The 18,836-nt window shown below is 40.6% G+C and overlaps 1 protein-coding gene across 2 annotated transcripts; it reads right to left on the reverse strand.

The window, feature by feature from the left end:
* Positions 1 to 615: 615 nt before the first annotated feature.
* hyou1 (hypoxia up-regulated 1) lies at positions 616 to 18,579 on the reverse strand. 2 transcript variants are annotated; one of them, XM_038708116.1, is made up of 24 exons: positions 18,375 to 18,579; positions 17,243 to 17,318; positions 16,947 to 17,040; positions 16,668 to 16,746; positions 16,368 to 16,522; positions 15,942 to 16,018; positions 15,661 to 15,842; positions 14,868 to 14,983; positions 13,261 to 13,447; positions 12,918 to 13,052; positions 10,002 to 10,084; positions 9,679 to 9,811; positions 9,281 to 9,465; positions 8,884 to 9,022; positions 8,311 to 8,368; positions 7,510 to 7,586; positions 6,471 to 6,653; positions 5,853 to 6,016; positions 5,678 to 5,765; positions 5,210 to 5,466; positions 5,034 to 5,118; positions 4,375 to 4,636; positions 4,150 to 4,257; positions 616 to 1,602 (listed from the first exon to the last, which is right to left on the reverse strand). In XM_038708116.1, exons 2-24 carry the CDS (start codon positions 17,310 to 17,312, stop codon positions 1,553 to 1,555), a joined length of 2,967 nt encoding a protein of 988 aa, XP_038564044.1. In that variant the 5' UTR covers positions 17,313 to 17,318; positions 18,375 to 18,579; the 3' UTR covers positions 616 to 1,552. The 2 variants fall into 2 exon arrangements, with proteins under 2 accessions (XP_038564044.1, XP_038564043.1); XM_038708115.1 differs by having other exon boundaries at positions 5,853 to 6,019; positions 18,375 to 18,578.
* Positions 18,580 to 18,836: the final 257 nt, after the last annotated feature.

Here is an 18,836-nt window from a genome sequence, read left to right on the forward strand (position 1 = left end):
ATATATATATATATATAGCAAAATTCAAACTACTTTTTCCAGGTATGGAGGTATAGATATGAATCTTATGATAAAATTGTAGTGTCAGCGACTATGCAATTTTGTAAAAAGTTAGCCCCACTAAAGTATTCCATGTTCGAGGTTAGTGTTTATTACAAATGCTAGTGAAAACTGAGGATGTATATAGATTGCTCTAAAAAAAAAAAAATGCATAAAAAACTTCAACTATTTGGACAACAACTGAAGGATAAGAAATAGCTTAATTTGTGATTGATGTTGATGGTCACGTATTTCAGTGGGTGTAAAATATATTTACTTCACAAATGTAATTTCTGGGTAAAGTCTTTCTGGAGCTCAGTGGACTAGAGGGAAAGCCCAAATTACAAACTAGAAACACATACTTGACCAGTTAGAGCCTAACAGCCAACAAGGCCATCTGACCCCTCTGCTGGGTCTGCTAAAAGCCAGGTCAGGTACAGCTAAAGTCTTGTTCAAGGACACTTCAACAGGATAGAAGTGGGTTGGCACAGACGCTTGACCCTGGGTTGTCTGCTTCAGTGCACCAAACCCAAAGTGAGATTAAGTAATCATGTTGTTAACAAAATGACAATCAAATAAAAACAAAATGATCTTTTTATTAACAGTTTAGAAACAACACTGTTTTCATCTCCCCTTCCTGAATTTTAGACTTCTGCAGTTCTGCCCTGCAAATGACAATGATGAAATTGATATTGTACAACGCTGCCTCATCAATAGTTATGAGGACAGATTCATAGTTACAACAGATGTTTTTCAATTTCCATTTAAATCAACCGACTGTACTTTAAACACACTGTATGTACATGAGGTTTGCTCCCACTTTTTATCATGTTTTCAACATATATACCCACAAATTATATGGCCAAATAGATTCTGGATTGGAGCAAACAAAAAAAAAAAAAATCAAAAAAAAAAAAATCATATGTATGAAAAATCCCCCAAAGTACTCTAAATCACCTCTCACCCTCCGCTGTGGCCAACACCATTAAGTAGTGCACTTACACAGCGGCCATGAAACGTCAGTAAAGGAGCAGGTGTCAGGACAAATGGCAAAACACCATGGTTGAGGATACAGTGCAAAGGACAAAGCAGGAAATGAAATGACAAACCACTCATGTGAACTGTCCATATAGTTACTTCAATACGGCCAAGCATTGCTTAAAAGTCCCTGTGGATCAGCATTGATGTGATCATTTGTTGGACGTGAGAAGGGATTGTGTCTGAAACTATCACAGCACAGAACCAGTGTGGGGAGTTACTTCTGTTAAACTGCTTCTCCATGATGTTTAAGTGTCCGCTGCTTACAGAATCCATGAAAGAAAAGAGATGAACAGCACAGAAGAGGAAGAGGGACAAGATAAATGGTCTTTAATCCTTATCCAATCAGCTTCTGGCAGTTCAATAAACCGTGCCAAAGGAAAAAAAAAAAAAAAAAAAAAAAAAACAGAATGAGAAGGAACTAGAACATTTATACACTGTCAATAAATAGTGATTTCCCCCCCAGTTCCAGCTGTTATAATTCATCCTCTATGTGATTTTCAAGTTGGGCCTTCTCTGTTGGTCCTGCAGATGAAGACAGAGAAGGAAAGAATGAATATTGTGTGGATGTGGGATTATATCAGCTCATTTCATAGGTACAGAAAAACCCTAAGCTCTGTGGCGAGTATGTTCCCCTTCCTCTCCACGGCTTCAAGTGCTGAGTAACTCAAGCCCATCTTCACTAATTTAACGAGACACAAGAAAACCTGTTGCTATGGTAGCTGAGAGGGAATCGCTCTAACATTTGAAAAGGCCTTACCTGGAAAGAGGGAAAAATGCAGACCTGGCTTGTCATCTTATTCTCTCTGCTGATGTTTCCAAATACTTTTGTAGCCAAAGGCAATTTAATAATTCTTGTAATGTAAGACATCCATATTATTTGTCATTTTTAATAGCAAAGCCAGCGCTGTGACATTTCACATCTGAACGGTCAGTAGGAGAAACATGAGCTTTAGCTTTGGGTACAACTTTGTGTGCAACTTGTCAAAATGTAAAAAAGCTCCTTTGGATGAGAGAAGAACGTAAATCAACCTTTTATTGTAATAAATTACATCACATTATTAATTAAGATTTATTAATTTTGAACAGGTGGAAAAACAGAAGCATTACATGTTGACAAATTTTACCTTCTATGACTAACTTGTTTAAGAATTTTATTTTATGTTCCTTATTTGACAAAAACATCCAAATCTTTTGAATTTATATTTTTTTCATGTGCAAATTACTATATAGAACATTGCAGTAGTTATACGCTTTTTTATTTGTACATAATAAGCACTGTCAACTAAGAGCTTATTATAGCAGCTGGAGTTAATTACAGGTCATGTGACAAAAATATCAAAGTCTTTTCTGAGTCAGCACCCTGGAGGATGAATGATCTTAGTGGGTTGCCCACTAATCAGATCGTCTGTGGGAAAAGTCACAAAAGTGAGAGTGTGTGAGAGGGCGCTTCTCAAGTCTCTTAATTGCATCTACGTTTCCCTCACTTGCGTCTTTGGAAACGAAGGAACGAGGAAATATGTTTTTAGAGACGTCCTTTCCACTGAAGAGTCACATGAAGTGCCGTCAGTTTCTGATCACAGCTGGATCAGCTGTCAGTCGGCTCTAACAGCTGTAGAGACTTTTCATGGAGTTTGTGTCTGCACACATGTGCACTGTGTGTTGGCACTAAAAGTCTCACAGTTATCAGTGCAGCTCAGCATGATTCTCTGTAGCTGTTACCTGCATATGAATAATTATATGTTACTGTATGTCCTGCTCAGAGGCACAGGATCACTTCTACTGGCACAATGCTGATATTATCGGCATTTATATTCATTGATTCTGATTTTGTTATTGAATAAGCCAGAATATGATCATGGTGTCTTGGGACACTCAGTTTTAGGCTTTCTGTTCATTTCCTCTTCAGATATCCTCTAACACTACTGCATACATCTTATTTCAAAGTCACATCACTCGTCACGATCGATCACTGCGTTCCATCATATCTATCCAATGATTTTATTTTATTTTTTTGAGCAGTAGCACTTTTCATTCTTTCATCAGCTGATTTTACGCGCTTAGCCACCGGCTGCTTTCATCAGAAGCAGTGGGTGAGAAGGCTGGATGTGCAGGTTTTTATTTTCCTTTGCTTGCTTCATTAGAGACTTGAGTGCAGTTTAGGGACTTGTCCAACTCCTAACTTGTTCACTATGTTTTATTGTCATTGACTAAACACAGGAATGACCAGCCTCACATGAGACTGAATAGAAGTGACGGTAAATGATGTAAAACGTGTTTCTTGCCGACAGACTCTCTCTAACTGTCTCCATTATAAAAGTAGATGGGAGAAATAAAAAAGAAAGAATACTCTTTCTAATAAATGAAGAAAGTTGTGTGTGGAGCTTTTTTGTTCAGACCTACAATGAACTCAGATTTTAACTAGACAGTGAATCATAAAACAAATCAAATATAGCCTAACTCTTTGCAGTGATACACTTGAGTTTAATGTTATCTGTGGTGATGAATCAGATCAGTCCGATCAGCTGCAGTGTCCAATCTATATAATGGCTATCCAGTAAGGGAGCATGACGGTCAGTAAAAGACGTCCGCGAAGGATGCACTGGTGTATCCTCGCTAATAGCTCCTCAGAGATCGCTCCTTGGAGCGCAAATAAGAGCTTTGGGACGGTCTGCAAAATGGCGGAGAGGAACAACTTCCGGTTCAAGTGAGGATCGAGGAATAAGGAAACGACAAATACAGAGACTTGAGAAGTACCCTGAATGATTAGTTTCTTTCTGAAAGGCACATTGCAAGGTAGCCTCTGTGTGTGTAAAGGGGTGAATATGACATGTAGTGTAAAGGGCTTTGAGTGAAGTCAGAAGACTAGAAAGGTGCTATACAAGTACATTTCCTTCAGCGACTGATACCCCACCTGCGAAACATTAGTCCAGTAATATAATGTCCCATTCATTCAGTTCAGTGGAGATTTCTGAGCCTGTAGTTTACTGTCGTGTGTTCATGTGTTTGAATTGTTTTGTCCACCCCCCTAAAGTTCTCCGGAATCATCAGCAACAGGCTTAGCAGACCGACCTGTAGTTGTTGTTTCTTCTGTGGGCTGTGATTGGCTGTCCGGGTCTGCGTGTACAGTGCTCTCCTCCGTGGACGGGGCTTCGCCAGGCGGTACCTCCTCTGGGCCTTCTGTTTCAGAAAGAAAAAAATACATACAAGTTATTTTAAGCCAATCCACAGTTGTAATTCTTTTTCATATTTATAAGGGTATAATAACAGAAATGTGGGTTTTGGTGTTTGACCCACCACTCTTTGTGTCCGTGCTCTCCTCTGTGGGAGGGATGACCTTCTCCTCGGCCGTGTTGTTGGCCTTGCTGCCTTTATCAGAGCTGGTGCTGTTCTTGGTTTTGGCTTTAGCCTTCGGCTTGGCAAATTTGGCTTTGTTGAGCAAGTAGTTGACCTCTCGATCCAGCAGAGCTAGTTTGGACTCTATGTCCTTGGAGAGTAGGACAGGTCGCTCCTTTGGAGAGCGTTTCTCTTGCTCGGCTACCGTCTCATTCCTCCACGTCTGCAAGACACAGATTCAGTTTTACACATCTAGGTAATTTTCCTCTGTACAAGGAGAACTACAGCCTGTGACTGTTAGAAAATGTCTTCTGTGGCTCCAGGAGGGCCTTTCTATAGTCTGAGAAAATTACTCTGATGTCATAGACCTGTCATCAGGGCTATCTCAGCTGCATTATGGAAATATACTAGATCACTAGATTACTAGAGACTGAAAGTCAGGATATCCCAGCCTCTGTAGCCAAAATTCAGACCATTCAATTATAATCCGTCTTTTGCAAGGTCCACAACTTCACTGAAGAGCAATAACAACATGGGCAGAGTCCCTCTTAAGCAAACTAAATGAATAAGGTGACAATCCTCCACAGCAGTGTGATGACAGCATGACAACCACCACCTACCGTTGTTTCGTTGATCACTTTTTCTAACATATTCAGCTCAACTTCAGTGAAGATTTGGTCATCTTCTGGAATCAGTCTAGCACTCCTTTGAAATAAAAATAAAAATGAGTCAATACAAATCAACTGACCCAACACAAAATCCTCCAGCTGCTTCCCACCTTCCTTCCAACACTGACCTCAAGAAGAAGCTGGAGGTGTTTAGCATGCTGTCTAGGGCTGCCAGGCGGTCTGGCAATTTGCGTCGCTCCTCCACCCTGAAAAACATGTCCTTGCACAGGCTCTTCAGCTGAGACAGCTTCTCTCTCAGCTGCTTTGTGGTGGCCGCGTAGCCATCCTCGTCCATCCATTCAGACACCTCGCTCAGCTTGGCAGAGATCTGCTCTTTCTCCTCCTCTGACACCACCAGCTGGTAGTCGTCCTGGTACAGCTTGTCCTGGAGAAAGAGCGCAAGTATTGTTTTTGTGTGTTTTTGGGAAGAGGCACAGGTGATGTGGTGCCTTGGTGGTTTACATTAAAATGATTCAACAGCTAGGATTAATGTTTGCGCATATTCCCTTTACACTGCACTGGCAACTACAAATTGCCTTACATAAAACACTATAAAGATAAAGCTGAAAAACAGAACTTTCACTTCTGTTGCTCACCTGTGTCTCAAAAATAAAAGCTTCCAGACTGTTAAGTGTCTTTTCCCTTTCCTGTTTGGCCAAGTCTCTGTCCGTCAGATCCTGCAACCTGAAAAGATCCAAAGACTTGTTTTAGACGCCAAAACTGAGAACCCAACCTCACAACAGTTAAAAAGAATGACAATTGCTGCTTTACTTCTTCTTCGAGGAAGTGACATCATCTGCAGTAGGGTCGAGGATGTCATTGATGACGAGTTCCACTGCGATGTCTTCAGAGATCTTGCTCTTTTTCTGAGGTTTTGCCTTCTTTTCCACATCCTTCTCTGCCTCAGTGTTTCCAGACTTCTCTCCGTCCGTTTCCTCCTTCACCAGCAGAAATATGGTTACTTTCACTACCAGGTAGGAATGGGGATTGAGACCCAGTTCCAAAATTTCTCAAAACCCAAAAAGCAATAAGGTTTGAGCTTATTGATACTGCTATTGAGACTTGCGGGTCCTATGATGAAACGTTAAGTCTCGAGCGTAAAATCTGATTTAATTTGAAACACAATGGATAAGAAAATCATCAGGCTGCAGTCTCTGCCTGCTCTCTGTTGGCCAAATAATAGCAAAATATCTATAAATAATCGGATCGTTAAGCAGTCTCGATATCAATAAAAATGAACGATCCCCATCCCTACTACCAGGTCTGTTAAAGCTAATCTCTTGAGTACAGATTTTCACAAAGTGCTGTGTAAAATATATAACCACTGACCACTGAGACTGAATTCACATCGATGTGTTTCTCAGACACATTACGTGTAACAGATCTTACCTTGGCATCAGTCTTGCTGCCTGCCTCCTCTGTCTTCTCCTGACTTTTCTCTTCACCTGCACCTTTCTCCGAATCGTCCTGTTTCTCCTTGGCTACCTCGTCCTTCTGGGCCTCATCCTTGTGGGCCTCATCCTTCTTGGCCTCGCCATCCTTTTCAGACTCTGGAGGCACTTCCTCCTCATCCTGGACACAAGAAGTCAGGGACACATTCAGTTTCATCAATTACAGTGGACACAAAGTCTACACACCCCTGTCAGAATGGCGGGTTATTGAAAGGTTTTTATTTTTCATTTTTCCCCCCCTCAAAAGATTTTAGTTCGTTTTTAAATTAAATTGTTCACATTATAGATCACATTAAAAAGGTGGAAAAAGTTCTGACATAATTTATCTTGGCATTTTAACAGGGCTGTGTAGACTTTTTCTATTCACTGCAGTTCTAAAACCTACCTGAAGTGTGAAATCCAGAGTTCATACAGGCATTACTGTATTTTCTTAATAAACATATTCATATGATTGTGTATGTTTAATTTACGGCTGGGCGATATGGCCAAAAATGTTATCACGATAAAAGCATTTCAATCATTCGATATCGATAATTATCACGATAAATGTCTGATGATAAATTATTATTTCTTTCAAGTTTAAAGGCTGATTTTTGCTGCTGAGTGAAAATGGAAGAAACCAGGTTAATTGTGGTTAAACGTTTCTTTACGTGAGTGTGACAAACACTTGATACCAAACAGAGGATAACTTAACAAATCTGAGGTCGAACATTCAAAATTATTGTGACAAAATCTTTAACAAATATTAAATTTTCTCAGTCCCTTTTCCTCAAAGAAAAATGTATATTTCAATAGACAAATTAAGTGACAGTTCATTTGTGATTCAAATTAATTAAACCAAATATTTATTGATGATATATTGAACATTTATTATATTGTTATTGAGGATAATTATATTGCTATAATTATCATTATTGTTTTATTGCCCAGTCCTAGTTTAACTGACTGTACTGTGCCATGTATAGAACTGCAAGTACCTGGACAGGTTCAGTTACATTTGGAGCTGGTTCTGAAGATCCTCCTCCAAACAAGGTGGAAATTGTGTTTCCCAGTTCTGAAAGACAAGAAGGCTCATTTATGCATTAACCTATATCTAAAACAGGATGTAGTATTGCATGAATCAGCAAGAATACAACACAAACATGCATTATTTTCTGAAAGATCTCATAGTACTGTTCCTGTATTACGAACAGTGGTGAATAAAAGTGGAATGCTGTCGATGCATCATAGTGGATCAGAGGGCTAAAAGAAATGTACTTGGAGAGGAGGCAAGGACGTCTAACCAACCAGGTGGACCAGGGGCGGCAAGTTCAATACCCAGAATACAGTCCCCTCCAAAAGTATTGGAAAGGTAAGGTAAACCCCTTTGTTTTTGTTGTTCACTGAAGACATCTGGGTTTAAGATCTAAAGATGAGTATGAGACAAGAGTTCAGAATTTCAGCTTTTATTTCCTGGTATTCCTGGCCTTACCGTTCCAATACTTTTGGAGGGGACTGTGTATGTTCATTATCTGGTTTCACACAATTCGGTAGATAAACGGATAGACGATGCCATTGTCCATCGATTATGGCTGACACACATCAGGACGTTCAGCCAGCATCGTGCACACCAAATACCACACAGACAGGCAAAGCCAAGTTCAAGGTCAGGATAATACAAAACTGCTGCCGCACTGGTCTCTGCGCCTCCATGAAAACAGGGCCTGAAGTGCCACATTTCTAAACTGAACATACATTTTGGACAACTGAAGTTACAGATATATGATTGCAAAACCTACTAGTTAAGGTTGACTCTTCTTCTTTCTCCTCCACAATAGTTTCAAAGACAGACTCCACCTGTGGATGAAAAGCAATGAAATGCTAACTTGATTTATTGGAACAAATAATAACAATAAAACAAAAGATTTGAAATATATCCCTCATTTATACATTTTATACTATATAAGCTACAGCCTGGTGCTTCTTTTCCAATCATTTTCTGCAAGTATGTGATGAATATACTGACAGACCGCCAATATGTTGTTGTTTGACTGAGTTTGTTGTTAGTGCATTGTGTTAATTTCCACCCAAAACATTTTAACAAAAGATTTGGAGGTTGTGCAGGTTATTATGTGATTAGGTATGCATAAACCCTCAGATGTTTGTTTTTCACTAGTATTAATCTCCTTTGAGTTAAGCACATTTTCTTGGAGTTAAGTGTTTTTGGCTGGGACTTCAATAAGCTTCACTGACCACCATGGCAACCAGCAGAGATAGCAGAGAACACAGTCCACGTCCAACCAGTAAGTCTGACATGACGGAAGGTAAAACACTCAAACACAGTGTGTGAATGTTCAATAAGCTGAACTGACCCGATCCAGCAGGAGCACTCCACTTTCATCCATGTTAAAATGGGCTTTGATGCCTTTTGACTCTGCATCTGCATGCTTCTGGAAGCTGCTGCCTACTCCAGACAGTTTGACAGTGGTCAGGTTCAGAGAGCCAAACACACTGCAAACCAGAGGGGAGGGGAGAACAGGGCTTAGATTCAAGTCATGAGAGAATACAGTGACAGGTAACAACTTAGAAGGGTTCACACATTTCAACTTTTTTGAAAGCCAAAGTCAAGTCAAATGCCATAATATAAACTTTGGTTTGTCCTTTTCTTAAGACACGTCATGAACACTGCTTATGCAATTCAATTTCCATGCACAAACTTTATCAAGAGCTTCAGGAAGCAAAAAATGCTAAAGCAAGCAGTTATCCAACCTGATGTCATCCTGACTCAGGAAGCTGAGGTCGCCGTAGTTGATGTCGAAAGCGAAGTCATCGCTGTAGCGGTTAAATGTAATGACCTTGCGCTGGGGGTAGGGCGCCATCCTCTGGAAGAGGATCCGTTTATTGTGTTTCAGTGTTTTTACACCTTCTTCCTCAGTCTCGCGGGTGAACTCAACCTAGTGGAGTGAAATCACATGTGGTTAGTGTTGACATGGTATGTTTACATCTAATTTTGCATCCTGTTTTCATTTTTGTTCTGCACAAACGTTTATTGCAACAACTAATATAGTTCTTTTCTCAACAAAGCTGTTGTCAACCAATGACTTTCTGAAGCAATGGTATTTAAAATTGTCTCCAGCAGCATGAGGTAGTGAATGTCCTGCACTGACCTGAATGGGAAAGACAGCTGCGTCTCGAACCAGGAATGGTTTGACCTTGAAGGCCTTGCTGAGGGCAGCAGCCTGGTACACAGCACCCATGGCTGCCGCCTCGTCTGCATTGATGTTCTTCCCCAGCTCCTCTCTGCATGGAAAAATACACAATTACAACTGCAGGTATTCTCAAGCAAACCACACCTGCTTTATCTCAGTTTTCTCTGAACACGTCAGTGTGGACACAATGTGGAAGTTGTGGAGGAATGCAGTTATTTGTGCTCATTTTTGAAAGTGAAAGTTATTCAGATGAGTGTGACATCTCAGTGGTTGACACCTACTTGCCCACAGCTTTAAGCAGCACTTCCTGAACCTTGGGGACACGCGTGGAGCCACCTACTAAAATCACCTGCTCAATTTCATCCTGTTGGCACAAATATAAGACCTCAGAGTCACATCTGTAATACAAACATCCATTACTTTATACGCTTTATTTAAAATTTCTCATGTTTTTTCCTTAGTATAACAGTGCCGGTTTTGCCGGCCTGGTCCCATGTACAAGCTTAAACTGGTTTGATTTTATGAGAACAGACTGAACCAGTGTTTGTCATTGTAAAATGTTCTGGCCAAGCAAATAGAAAAGAAGCAGTTCTCAGCAATGCTAACCCTTTGATGACACAACACAGAGGACAAGAACTCAAAAATGCTGTAATACAAAATACAGCTGGGCTCAAGAAATGTAACAGCCACCTCACTAACGGTTAAAGCTATAAACCAGCACAATAGTGACCACATAAACCACCACGTTAATAGGGGTGCAGGAAGAAAAAAAAAAAAAGAAAAAATCATGGTCATGGACAATTCTGAATCGATTCACAAATGTCAAAAATGGATTTTGTAAATGTAAATTGATGAACATAATGTTGAGAAAAACGCTAAAGGCAGAACTCAGAAGTGAAGCAACTGGACAGTCTGTGGTGTACACATAACAGTGACCAGTGTTGCCCCCAAACAACTTACAGTACCTTGACATAGCTTCTATATTCTTTCAACGCAGCGCTGATGTTGAATAGTAGCACTACTACTAAGATTTCACACAATCATTAATATCAACATGCAACTAATGACTTTCACTTGCACACTGTGTGAGCACGGTAACACTGAACGCTGGGCTAGCAAAGGACATCTAGATGACAGGTGCTGCTGTTATAAGAGGAGTGCGTAATGTGTGTAGCGAATGTGTGGGTGAAGCGAGAGCGCGAGCAGGCAGAAAGTGATGGTGAGAGCTTGCAGAGCAGAGGAAAGGATGGTGACCGAGAGGAACTGAGGTTAGCTAATAAGGAGACATTTCTTTTTTGTTTTAATTTGCAAATGAAATGCTTTGTAATTATCCAGAAATCCTGGATAGAAAAAAGATGCATCAAAATGGATCGATAATTGTTTTACAGTGACTCAGTCTAACACTAGCATGGGAAATGCAGGCCGAAGCTCTCTCAGCACATCTAACAGAGTGCCAGTGTTTCCCATAAGAGACTATGCTGGGTGGGCCTCGGACCCTCTCGGGGGGTCCAGGGTAATGCCCCCCCGGAAGACAAATTTGTATATTTTCTATATTTTTGTTCTTTTGTTAAATGCATTCATTTGGCTCAAAATCTATGAAGGATTTTGCACTCTTGTAAACAGTGCTTTGCTCTAGTAAACCATTTGATCATAAACCCACTGTAATATACAGTATAAATGGTGATGAAACAGCAACAAAAGTCAACAAACTTTTTGAATGTTTTTCTAGCAACCCTAAATCAAAGAATAGAAAATAGAATAAGTTATTTCCCTAGCATTTTATTGTTGTTTTTATTTTATTTTTTACTTTTAATGGACACATGTAAAATGTTATAAACTTTCTGTCACTATAATCCAATTAATCTTGTTATTTCCATACTGTACAGACACCTTATTTTGAAAACCGGATGTTGTCACATGTTTATCCTCGTGCTAAATTCATCAAGTCCGACCCAATTTCATAAATAATTTTGTATGTGGTTCTCGTATTGCGTAACATGAAGACGTCACAGCCTCTCTTCAGGTAGGACTCTCATACTGCAACACTTGTCTTTGTAAAGAGAGAAAATGACAGGATAAAGTCGCTAACCTGCCTGTCAGCTCCATAAAGGCTTGAATAATGTGCACACCAAATTGAGGCGCAGCTAGCTTATTCGCCTTCTCACAAACGAGTGACAGAAACAGACAGTTAACGTTACTGTGGTTACCTCAAAAGAAAAGTGGTTGTCTCAAGTCGGATGCCAAAGTGTGTGAGCGTGCGAGCTTACAGCAGCGCCCACAAAACCCAACTTTAGAGGTCTGAAACAAGCAAATTAGACTGTGCAGGCCGCCATGGTCTCCTTAATTAATGGGAAACACTGAGAGTGCGCATCACAACTGAGCAGACAGGTGTTACACCAAAATCTGTGACCCATCAGATTCAGTGACCCAATGGGAAATTAATCCCTCAGGCTTAGGAAAAATTAACATGGTTTGGGTTTAGTCACAGAATCTGATGGGTCACTAAACTTGGTGAGACACCGGATTCCAGCCACATCTTCACAGTACGCTCCTAACAGCTTGTGAAATACATTGCGGGAAGGTTAACAATGACCCCATCATTTCCTCTTCAATATAACTAATACAACCCTGTTACTCATGCTTATCTGTTTGCTATGTTAGCAAGGTAAAATTACGCTTTTCATACAAACTCAACACTTCCTGTATTCATTTCAGTAGACAGAAACCCTTCACTTCTTAACAGGGCTTTTATTTTCAACAATTTAGTAGGAACGTGTCTGGAAAACTCATCTTTCATGGGTTCTTATTATGTTACACCTGGAAGTGGATGAGTCATGTGTGACACCTAGTGGAAAAATGTGATATCCAGAATCCAACTGGTTTGAACATTTTTGCATCGGCCTAACCCTAGTACACAGAAGGACAAGCAGGCAAAATATCTACTGCCTACACAATCCCTTTCTTCAAGTAAGTGATGGACTGCAGGACAATCCCATATCATGTGTATGCAGGAGTCTATAGCCTTTTGTCAATATCACTCATTTCCTATTGTTATTTTAACTTTTCTGTATCCTGCGTCTGCAGTGACCTACAGCCAAATCTCCCTGCAGGGATCACAAGTTTCATCTTAACCGGTCATGTGTGACACCAAGCTGGACTTCATGAGTCTTGTAGAGTCGGCCTATGAGAATACTGACCAGCTTCATTTCTGCAGCTGTGAGGGCATCCTGCACCGGGCGAGGCACTCTTTCGAAAAGATCAGCACACAGCTCTTCAAAGTCAGTCCTGGTCACCTTAGCTTTGAAGTCAATGTCATCCATCAAACCTTCCACCTGGAGGGAAGAAAAAAATTAAATTAAATTAAAAAAAGAAAAACACAACTTCATTGCAAAGGTACTGCATCCAAATGTTAAGATTATTTGGACTTGTCTTCTCACACAGCAACATTTGGGAGGTTTTAATTCTGATATACAACATTAATGTGAGACGCACATTTAGAGAGATGGACTGAAGGTTGCAGGTTTATGTTCCTGGACTCACCTGGGCCATGAAGTCCATATTTGCACTAAGCACCGTCTTGAGCCTCTGGGCCTCTTTGAGGAGCTTGGCCATTGCCCGGTGGTTCTCCCTTACATCTTTCTTGCTCTTCTTTTGCCCGTTGAACAGTTTGGCCAGGTGGTCCTGGAGTCGTATGTCCATCTCAAAGCCCCCCAATCCACGGTCAAACCTACAGCCACAGCAAAAGAAGCACACCTCAATCAGAGAACTAAATTACAATTTTAAAGTGTGGTTTTGGGAATTTAAAAATCAGCCAATAATCAAAACCAGGAAGTATTAAATATATCTTTTATACTCAAAGACAAACGTATAAAGCATCTTTAATTCCTTCTGGGGATAGACTCAATCACCTTTACTTCTAAAGTGTCAGTGGCCTGAATGTATATTACCACACCAGCTCCTGGGCCATGTTGAGTCTCCCCAAAATTCATGTCATAGTTTTAAACCACAGGAGATTAGCAAATAATGTGTGTTCAACAATTCCTGAGAAATACATCAAACAGGATCCTGGAGGGGACAAAAGTACTGAGTTTACCTTATAGAAAAAGTATCAATCAGGAGAATCCGTTTGCCTAACATTATTATTAGATACAGAACACATGTTTTACACAATTAAATGTTCACTCTGGAATTAAAACAGAGCTTCTAGCAAAGAGAGACAGTTCACCACACTAACAGACAGATGGTGACTATAGGTGCATCTTTTATTCCTGACAGTGTAGATGTTTTTACACTCATACTCATCACTGCAGGTCAGGATAACATGAAACAACATTGTGGGTATTAAATCTCTAAACTCAATGAGATGATGAAACATGCACCCACTGTTGCCTGTTTTGGGGCAAAAACCCCACACACTGTTAATTAGCTCCATTAATTATATCTGCAACATTTCAGTCAGGTAGACCTTATCTGGGGTTCATTTCTTTAAGCCTATTTTCCCCACAGACCATCTGTACTTTTGCTCAGCTCAGTCTTTAAGTCTATCACATTCTGAACCTTCATAGCGCTTTACAATTTGCATCACACAATGATGGTAACTGAGCTGCCATGCAAGGTGATGGCCTGCCCATCGGTGCCAGAGTTTTCTGGGAGGCAGCCTGTCTGCTTCTTCTGATGTCAGCCAACTACCTACACTTCAGTTGGAGATTGATAGCTCAGTCTGTTGTGTGTGTTGTCTGTTCTCTGTATGCGTCTTCCTGTTTTCTGAGTTTCATACAGGATGAAGAGGGCCAAGTCTCTCCAAAAGCCAGAAGGAAACAGATTCTAAATGTGCACACTGTAGGTGTGTAGGTTAGAAAAGTTCACATTGACAACTGCGTATCTATTTGTATTACAGATGCACATAAAACCATAACACTACATAACAAAACTGTAGACTAAAGGCAAAGCTACTTTTAAAATACATAATACTGCCCAAAAAGTCCACCCAAAACCGCCCACATCCCCCAAGTTCATTCAACATTTCAAAGCCTCTTTGAGAGGTCTGATAGTGAGAGGCTGGTCTCTCTGTTTCATTGGACAAATAAACACTTAGCTGATAGAAGCATTGTCAATAGTAATGCCCTTTCATGGAGTAGTGGACTCACCCAACACCTCTGATCTGTAACTGGGGCTGGGTTCCGGACTCCTTGGTTTTGACTGTTTGATAAGAGACGATGGTGGCAGTTGTGCTGCCTGAGCCCATATCATAAAACATCACATTCTGAAAGGGAAAAAGATCAAATTTTCAGCAATTTGTGGTCACTTATCAGTTGAGCCTGTTTTCCACCACAGTTACAGATAAATTATGTCAATATAGTCTATAAATATGAAGCTTCTTTAAACAGTCTGAACATCAAATACAACATTCTTATCAAGTGCTCCTCTAAATGGTAAAATACATTCAAGGATAGGATATGCATTTGTCAACAAATGGCTGGAAAACACCAAAACAGCTCACAAATATATAGTTTAATTTTTTTTTAAAGGCTCTGTAATTTTCTAAAATAGCTGGTCATTGTAGTTTTAAGCAAAAGTTACTTAAAACAGGAGGAAATAGTGCATTTGTTGGGGTCTATTTTCAGTGGCGGATGAATCCACATTTGGTGCTGTAGTGAGTATTTGGGGTAGCAGGACGATGTATGAGGGACTGAGTTAAAATAAACTGTAGTGTGTTCATGGTGATAAAGGAACATGTCACTCAGTGCAACAGTGAGACTCAACAATGGAGCACTATGTCTCAGAGGAAGAAGAGCCATAAGGCTGTGATACACAACACTGCTGGTTAGAATTGGATACATTGACTGTTACCTTGGGTCTGCACGTGGGATTTGATTAATACAGAATATCAGCAGACTGATTGTTTAACATGTGTATTTGGGAGTAATGCTGGAAGGGCACCTTAGCTGTGTTGTCAATATCTTTCCTCCTGAACACCCCATAGTTCAAGGCCACGGCTGTGTTGTCGTTGATTAGCTGAAGAACCTTTAGACCTGCCATCTGTGCAGCCTGCAGGACTGCCCTGCGCTCTGCCTGATTGAAAAAGGCTGGGACTGTGATCACTGCATCTTTGATTGGTTGTTCTGAGAGTTGGAGAGATTAAGAGGAGAGGAAGAAAACAAATGAATATGCTTCACTAAAACGTCAAACATTGATGCATCTTTTTCCATGAGCAAACTGACCTGCGAAGTCCTGAGCCAGTGCACGGGAATAATTGAGCACCATCCCGAGGAGCTCCTCAGGTGTGTACTGCATTTCTCTGGCAGAAAAGAAAGCAGAAAGCAAGGATATATGATTTTTCAGGTACCATTTCCTAATGGCAGCTACAGTACCTCACCATCAGTATTTTTACTAGAAAACAATCTTTGATGATCAGCAATGAAAAAAAGTGTTTGTGTTGAATATCATACAAAACATTACACTGCAGGGCAGAACAGACAGATACATCATATCACTGTATGTACTATGTAGAGAACTGGTGAGGTCAGGGGAATCACATGCCAACGATTTTAAAGACTCAGTATTACAAATGAATAACGTTCATGCATGCATTTCATTTATGAGAAACTGAAAAAAAAATGAAGCAGGGGACTAATAGAGAGACTCACTCTGAGTTTTTAAAGTAAACTGTGCCTCTGACTGGGTCCTCCTGCAGCTGGTGCTCAGGGAAACGTTTCTGGTAGAGCGCCACCTGGGGGTTGTCGTGCTTTTTGCCCAGGAGGCTTTGGAGGTGTCTATAAACAGTTTTTGGGTTCTTCACAGACTGAAATGTGCATGGAATGTGACCATAACAGCACAAGGAAAAGACCATTATTATTTTGAGGTAATCTGAATGTTTGAATTATGCACTGACTGAGCAAGTTTATTAGATTAAACTCAATTTTGAACATATGAAAAAAAAGTCATACCCATCCTAACGCATTATCTCCAAGAAGTCTTTCATTTTCTTTGAGACATACAGCTGTGGGTGTTTTCCTCCTTGACTCCCTGTAGGAAAAGACAGAAATAAAGTGTAATTTCATGCTGTATTAATTTCACTTGCTTTTGTTCTTTGGTTGTCCATTAAGTTGGCACGCTCTTAAGGAAACTGAAACTTGCTGTGGGTATTTCCCTCTGTTTAATTTAGTCCAAGCCAGGTGTGTACACTCATCGTACCATGATCAAGACCACCATTCAGTTATACTCACTTGTTGAGAACAATCTCCATCGGCACACCAGGTTTCACTATCGCCACTTTCATCCACTCACTGCCCAGGTCCACTGACATGACAGCTACAGTCACTGCAAACACAAAGATGTATACATAAGACTGGTATGGCAGATGGGCAACACCAGAGATCCTGAGTTACAGCAGAGTGGCATTATTGATCCAGCTCTTCTATTTCCAAACCCTGATCAATAGCATATGATTTCATTAAGGTGGCAGTGTTGCAGGGCTTCATGTTAGAAAAACAGTTCTGCGCATGTTAATGGATCACATTACCTGTGTGAGAAGGCAACTTTGCCAGAACAAGGCAAAAGAGAGCAATCAGCGCCAGCTTCCTCCCCCCCATGATGAGCTGTAAATATCAACATATGAAACATTTTATGAACACAATATAAATCAACTGCACGGATTATCACTTTCCCTAATCATGTCCATATTCGCCATGTCCAGTGTGTCGAAAACGTCAGCTTTGAAATGTCTGTACAGGAACCTCATCACCTGCCACCATCACTATCAAACAGCTTTTATCTCCTGCTCATATTTGTATATTGGCCTGCCTGTGGAGATCCTTTTTGTCCAGTGTTTTCATTCATTATGTGGGAGCAGTGCTTCCCCCAGAGGAACAGGTGATGAAAAGCCAAACCTGCTCATTTTGCTTCCAGCCTAAGCCTGATTCTTCACAGGGCTAGTACAATCAGGGATATCCTACTCAGCCTCTTTTGACACGTCCAATCATTGTTTAGTCATGGTTCCTCAGCGCTAATATGGCTGTGATTGGATCAGTGTGCCACTGCCAGGTAGTGCCATGACATCTAATGCACCTGATCCCTCCCACATAGGTGCAGACACTATCCAAACACGTGGCATTAACCACTCTGCACTCACAGGAAAGTATGAGTTTAATTTTTAACGGTGCAAATGCATGCTGTTGTCAGAACTGAAAACTCAGATTAAGTAAGGTTACATCAAAAACAAGAACACTGTTCAAGGGAGAGAACACGCAAGGTACAGAAACTTCTAGCCTCCAGTGAGCCAGTGACGCATGCAAAATGGATGTACCCTCATCATTAAAAAAAAAACAACATTTAAAACAACTCTAGTATTTTAGCTTCTGGAAGACACCTGGATGAACTGGCTAGTCATAGTATAAGTTGCTGATGTGTGTTTGCTAACAGTTAGCCAAGTTAGATACAACCATTATTGTTTGGCGTCACACCCTTAGCAGCTAACCGTTCAATGTAATTAAACACAACTTGACAATGGGGACCTTTCCATGTAAAAAGCTAGCAATAATAAGATGAAAGAAATAGCTCGGACATATGTTCACAGGTACTGTTAGCTAGCTCACTATCTGACAAACATCAGTATAAAAGCATGACTGAAGCACAGTGCTGTGGCATCAACTTACCTTTCCTCAGCCGGGACAAATGAAACCGTGAAGGGGCTACCAACAGACTGTACTTTCCTGGGCTGGTTCCAACTCGGTTGTACCGGTTTTACCTTAATGCTGAGCCTCTTTGTTGTCACCCTTGGTAGTTTCGAGTTCCCCTTATCACCGGCTTGCTCTCAGCAGTCGGGCCCCGAACGCGGCGTCACCTCATTGGATCCACTGAAGCTGCTGCTGCGAGCACAATTCACGTCAAATTTACAACAACCAAACATACTGTTTCCGGGTGGCATTTAAGAGCAAAACACACCGCAGAGAAACAGACATCACTGCGAATATCTTATTGTTGGATGAACACAGACTAGTCAGGGATACTTGTATGTGTGGTAACTGCCCGCTGTCTTGGATTAAAATTCGTTATTTTACAAATGCAAATTGCAAAACTGTAATCTCTTGTACTATACCAGCACTCATATATACTCT

The sequence above is a fragment of the Micropterus salmoides genome, unplaced genomic scaffold (genome assembly GCF_014851395.1).
Source record: "Micropterus salmoides isolate LMB-PRFRI ecotype aquatic unplaced genomic scaffold, ASM1485139v1 Ms_hic_scaffold_9, whole genome shotgun sequence".
Classification (NCBI taxonomy): domain Eukaryota; kingdom Metazoa; phylum Chordata; class Actinopteri; order Centrarchiformes; family Centrarchidae; genus Micropterus; species Micropterus salmoides.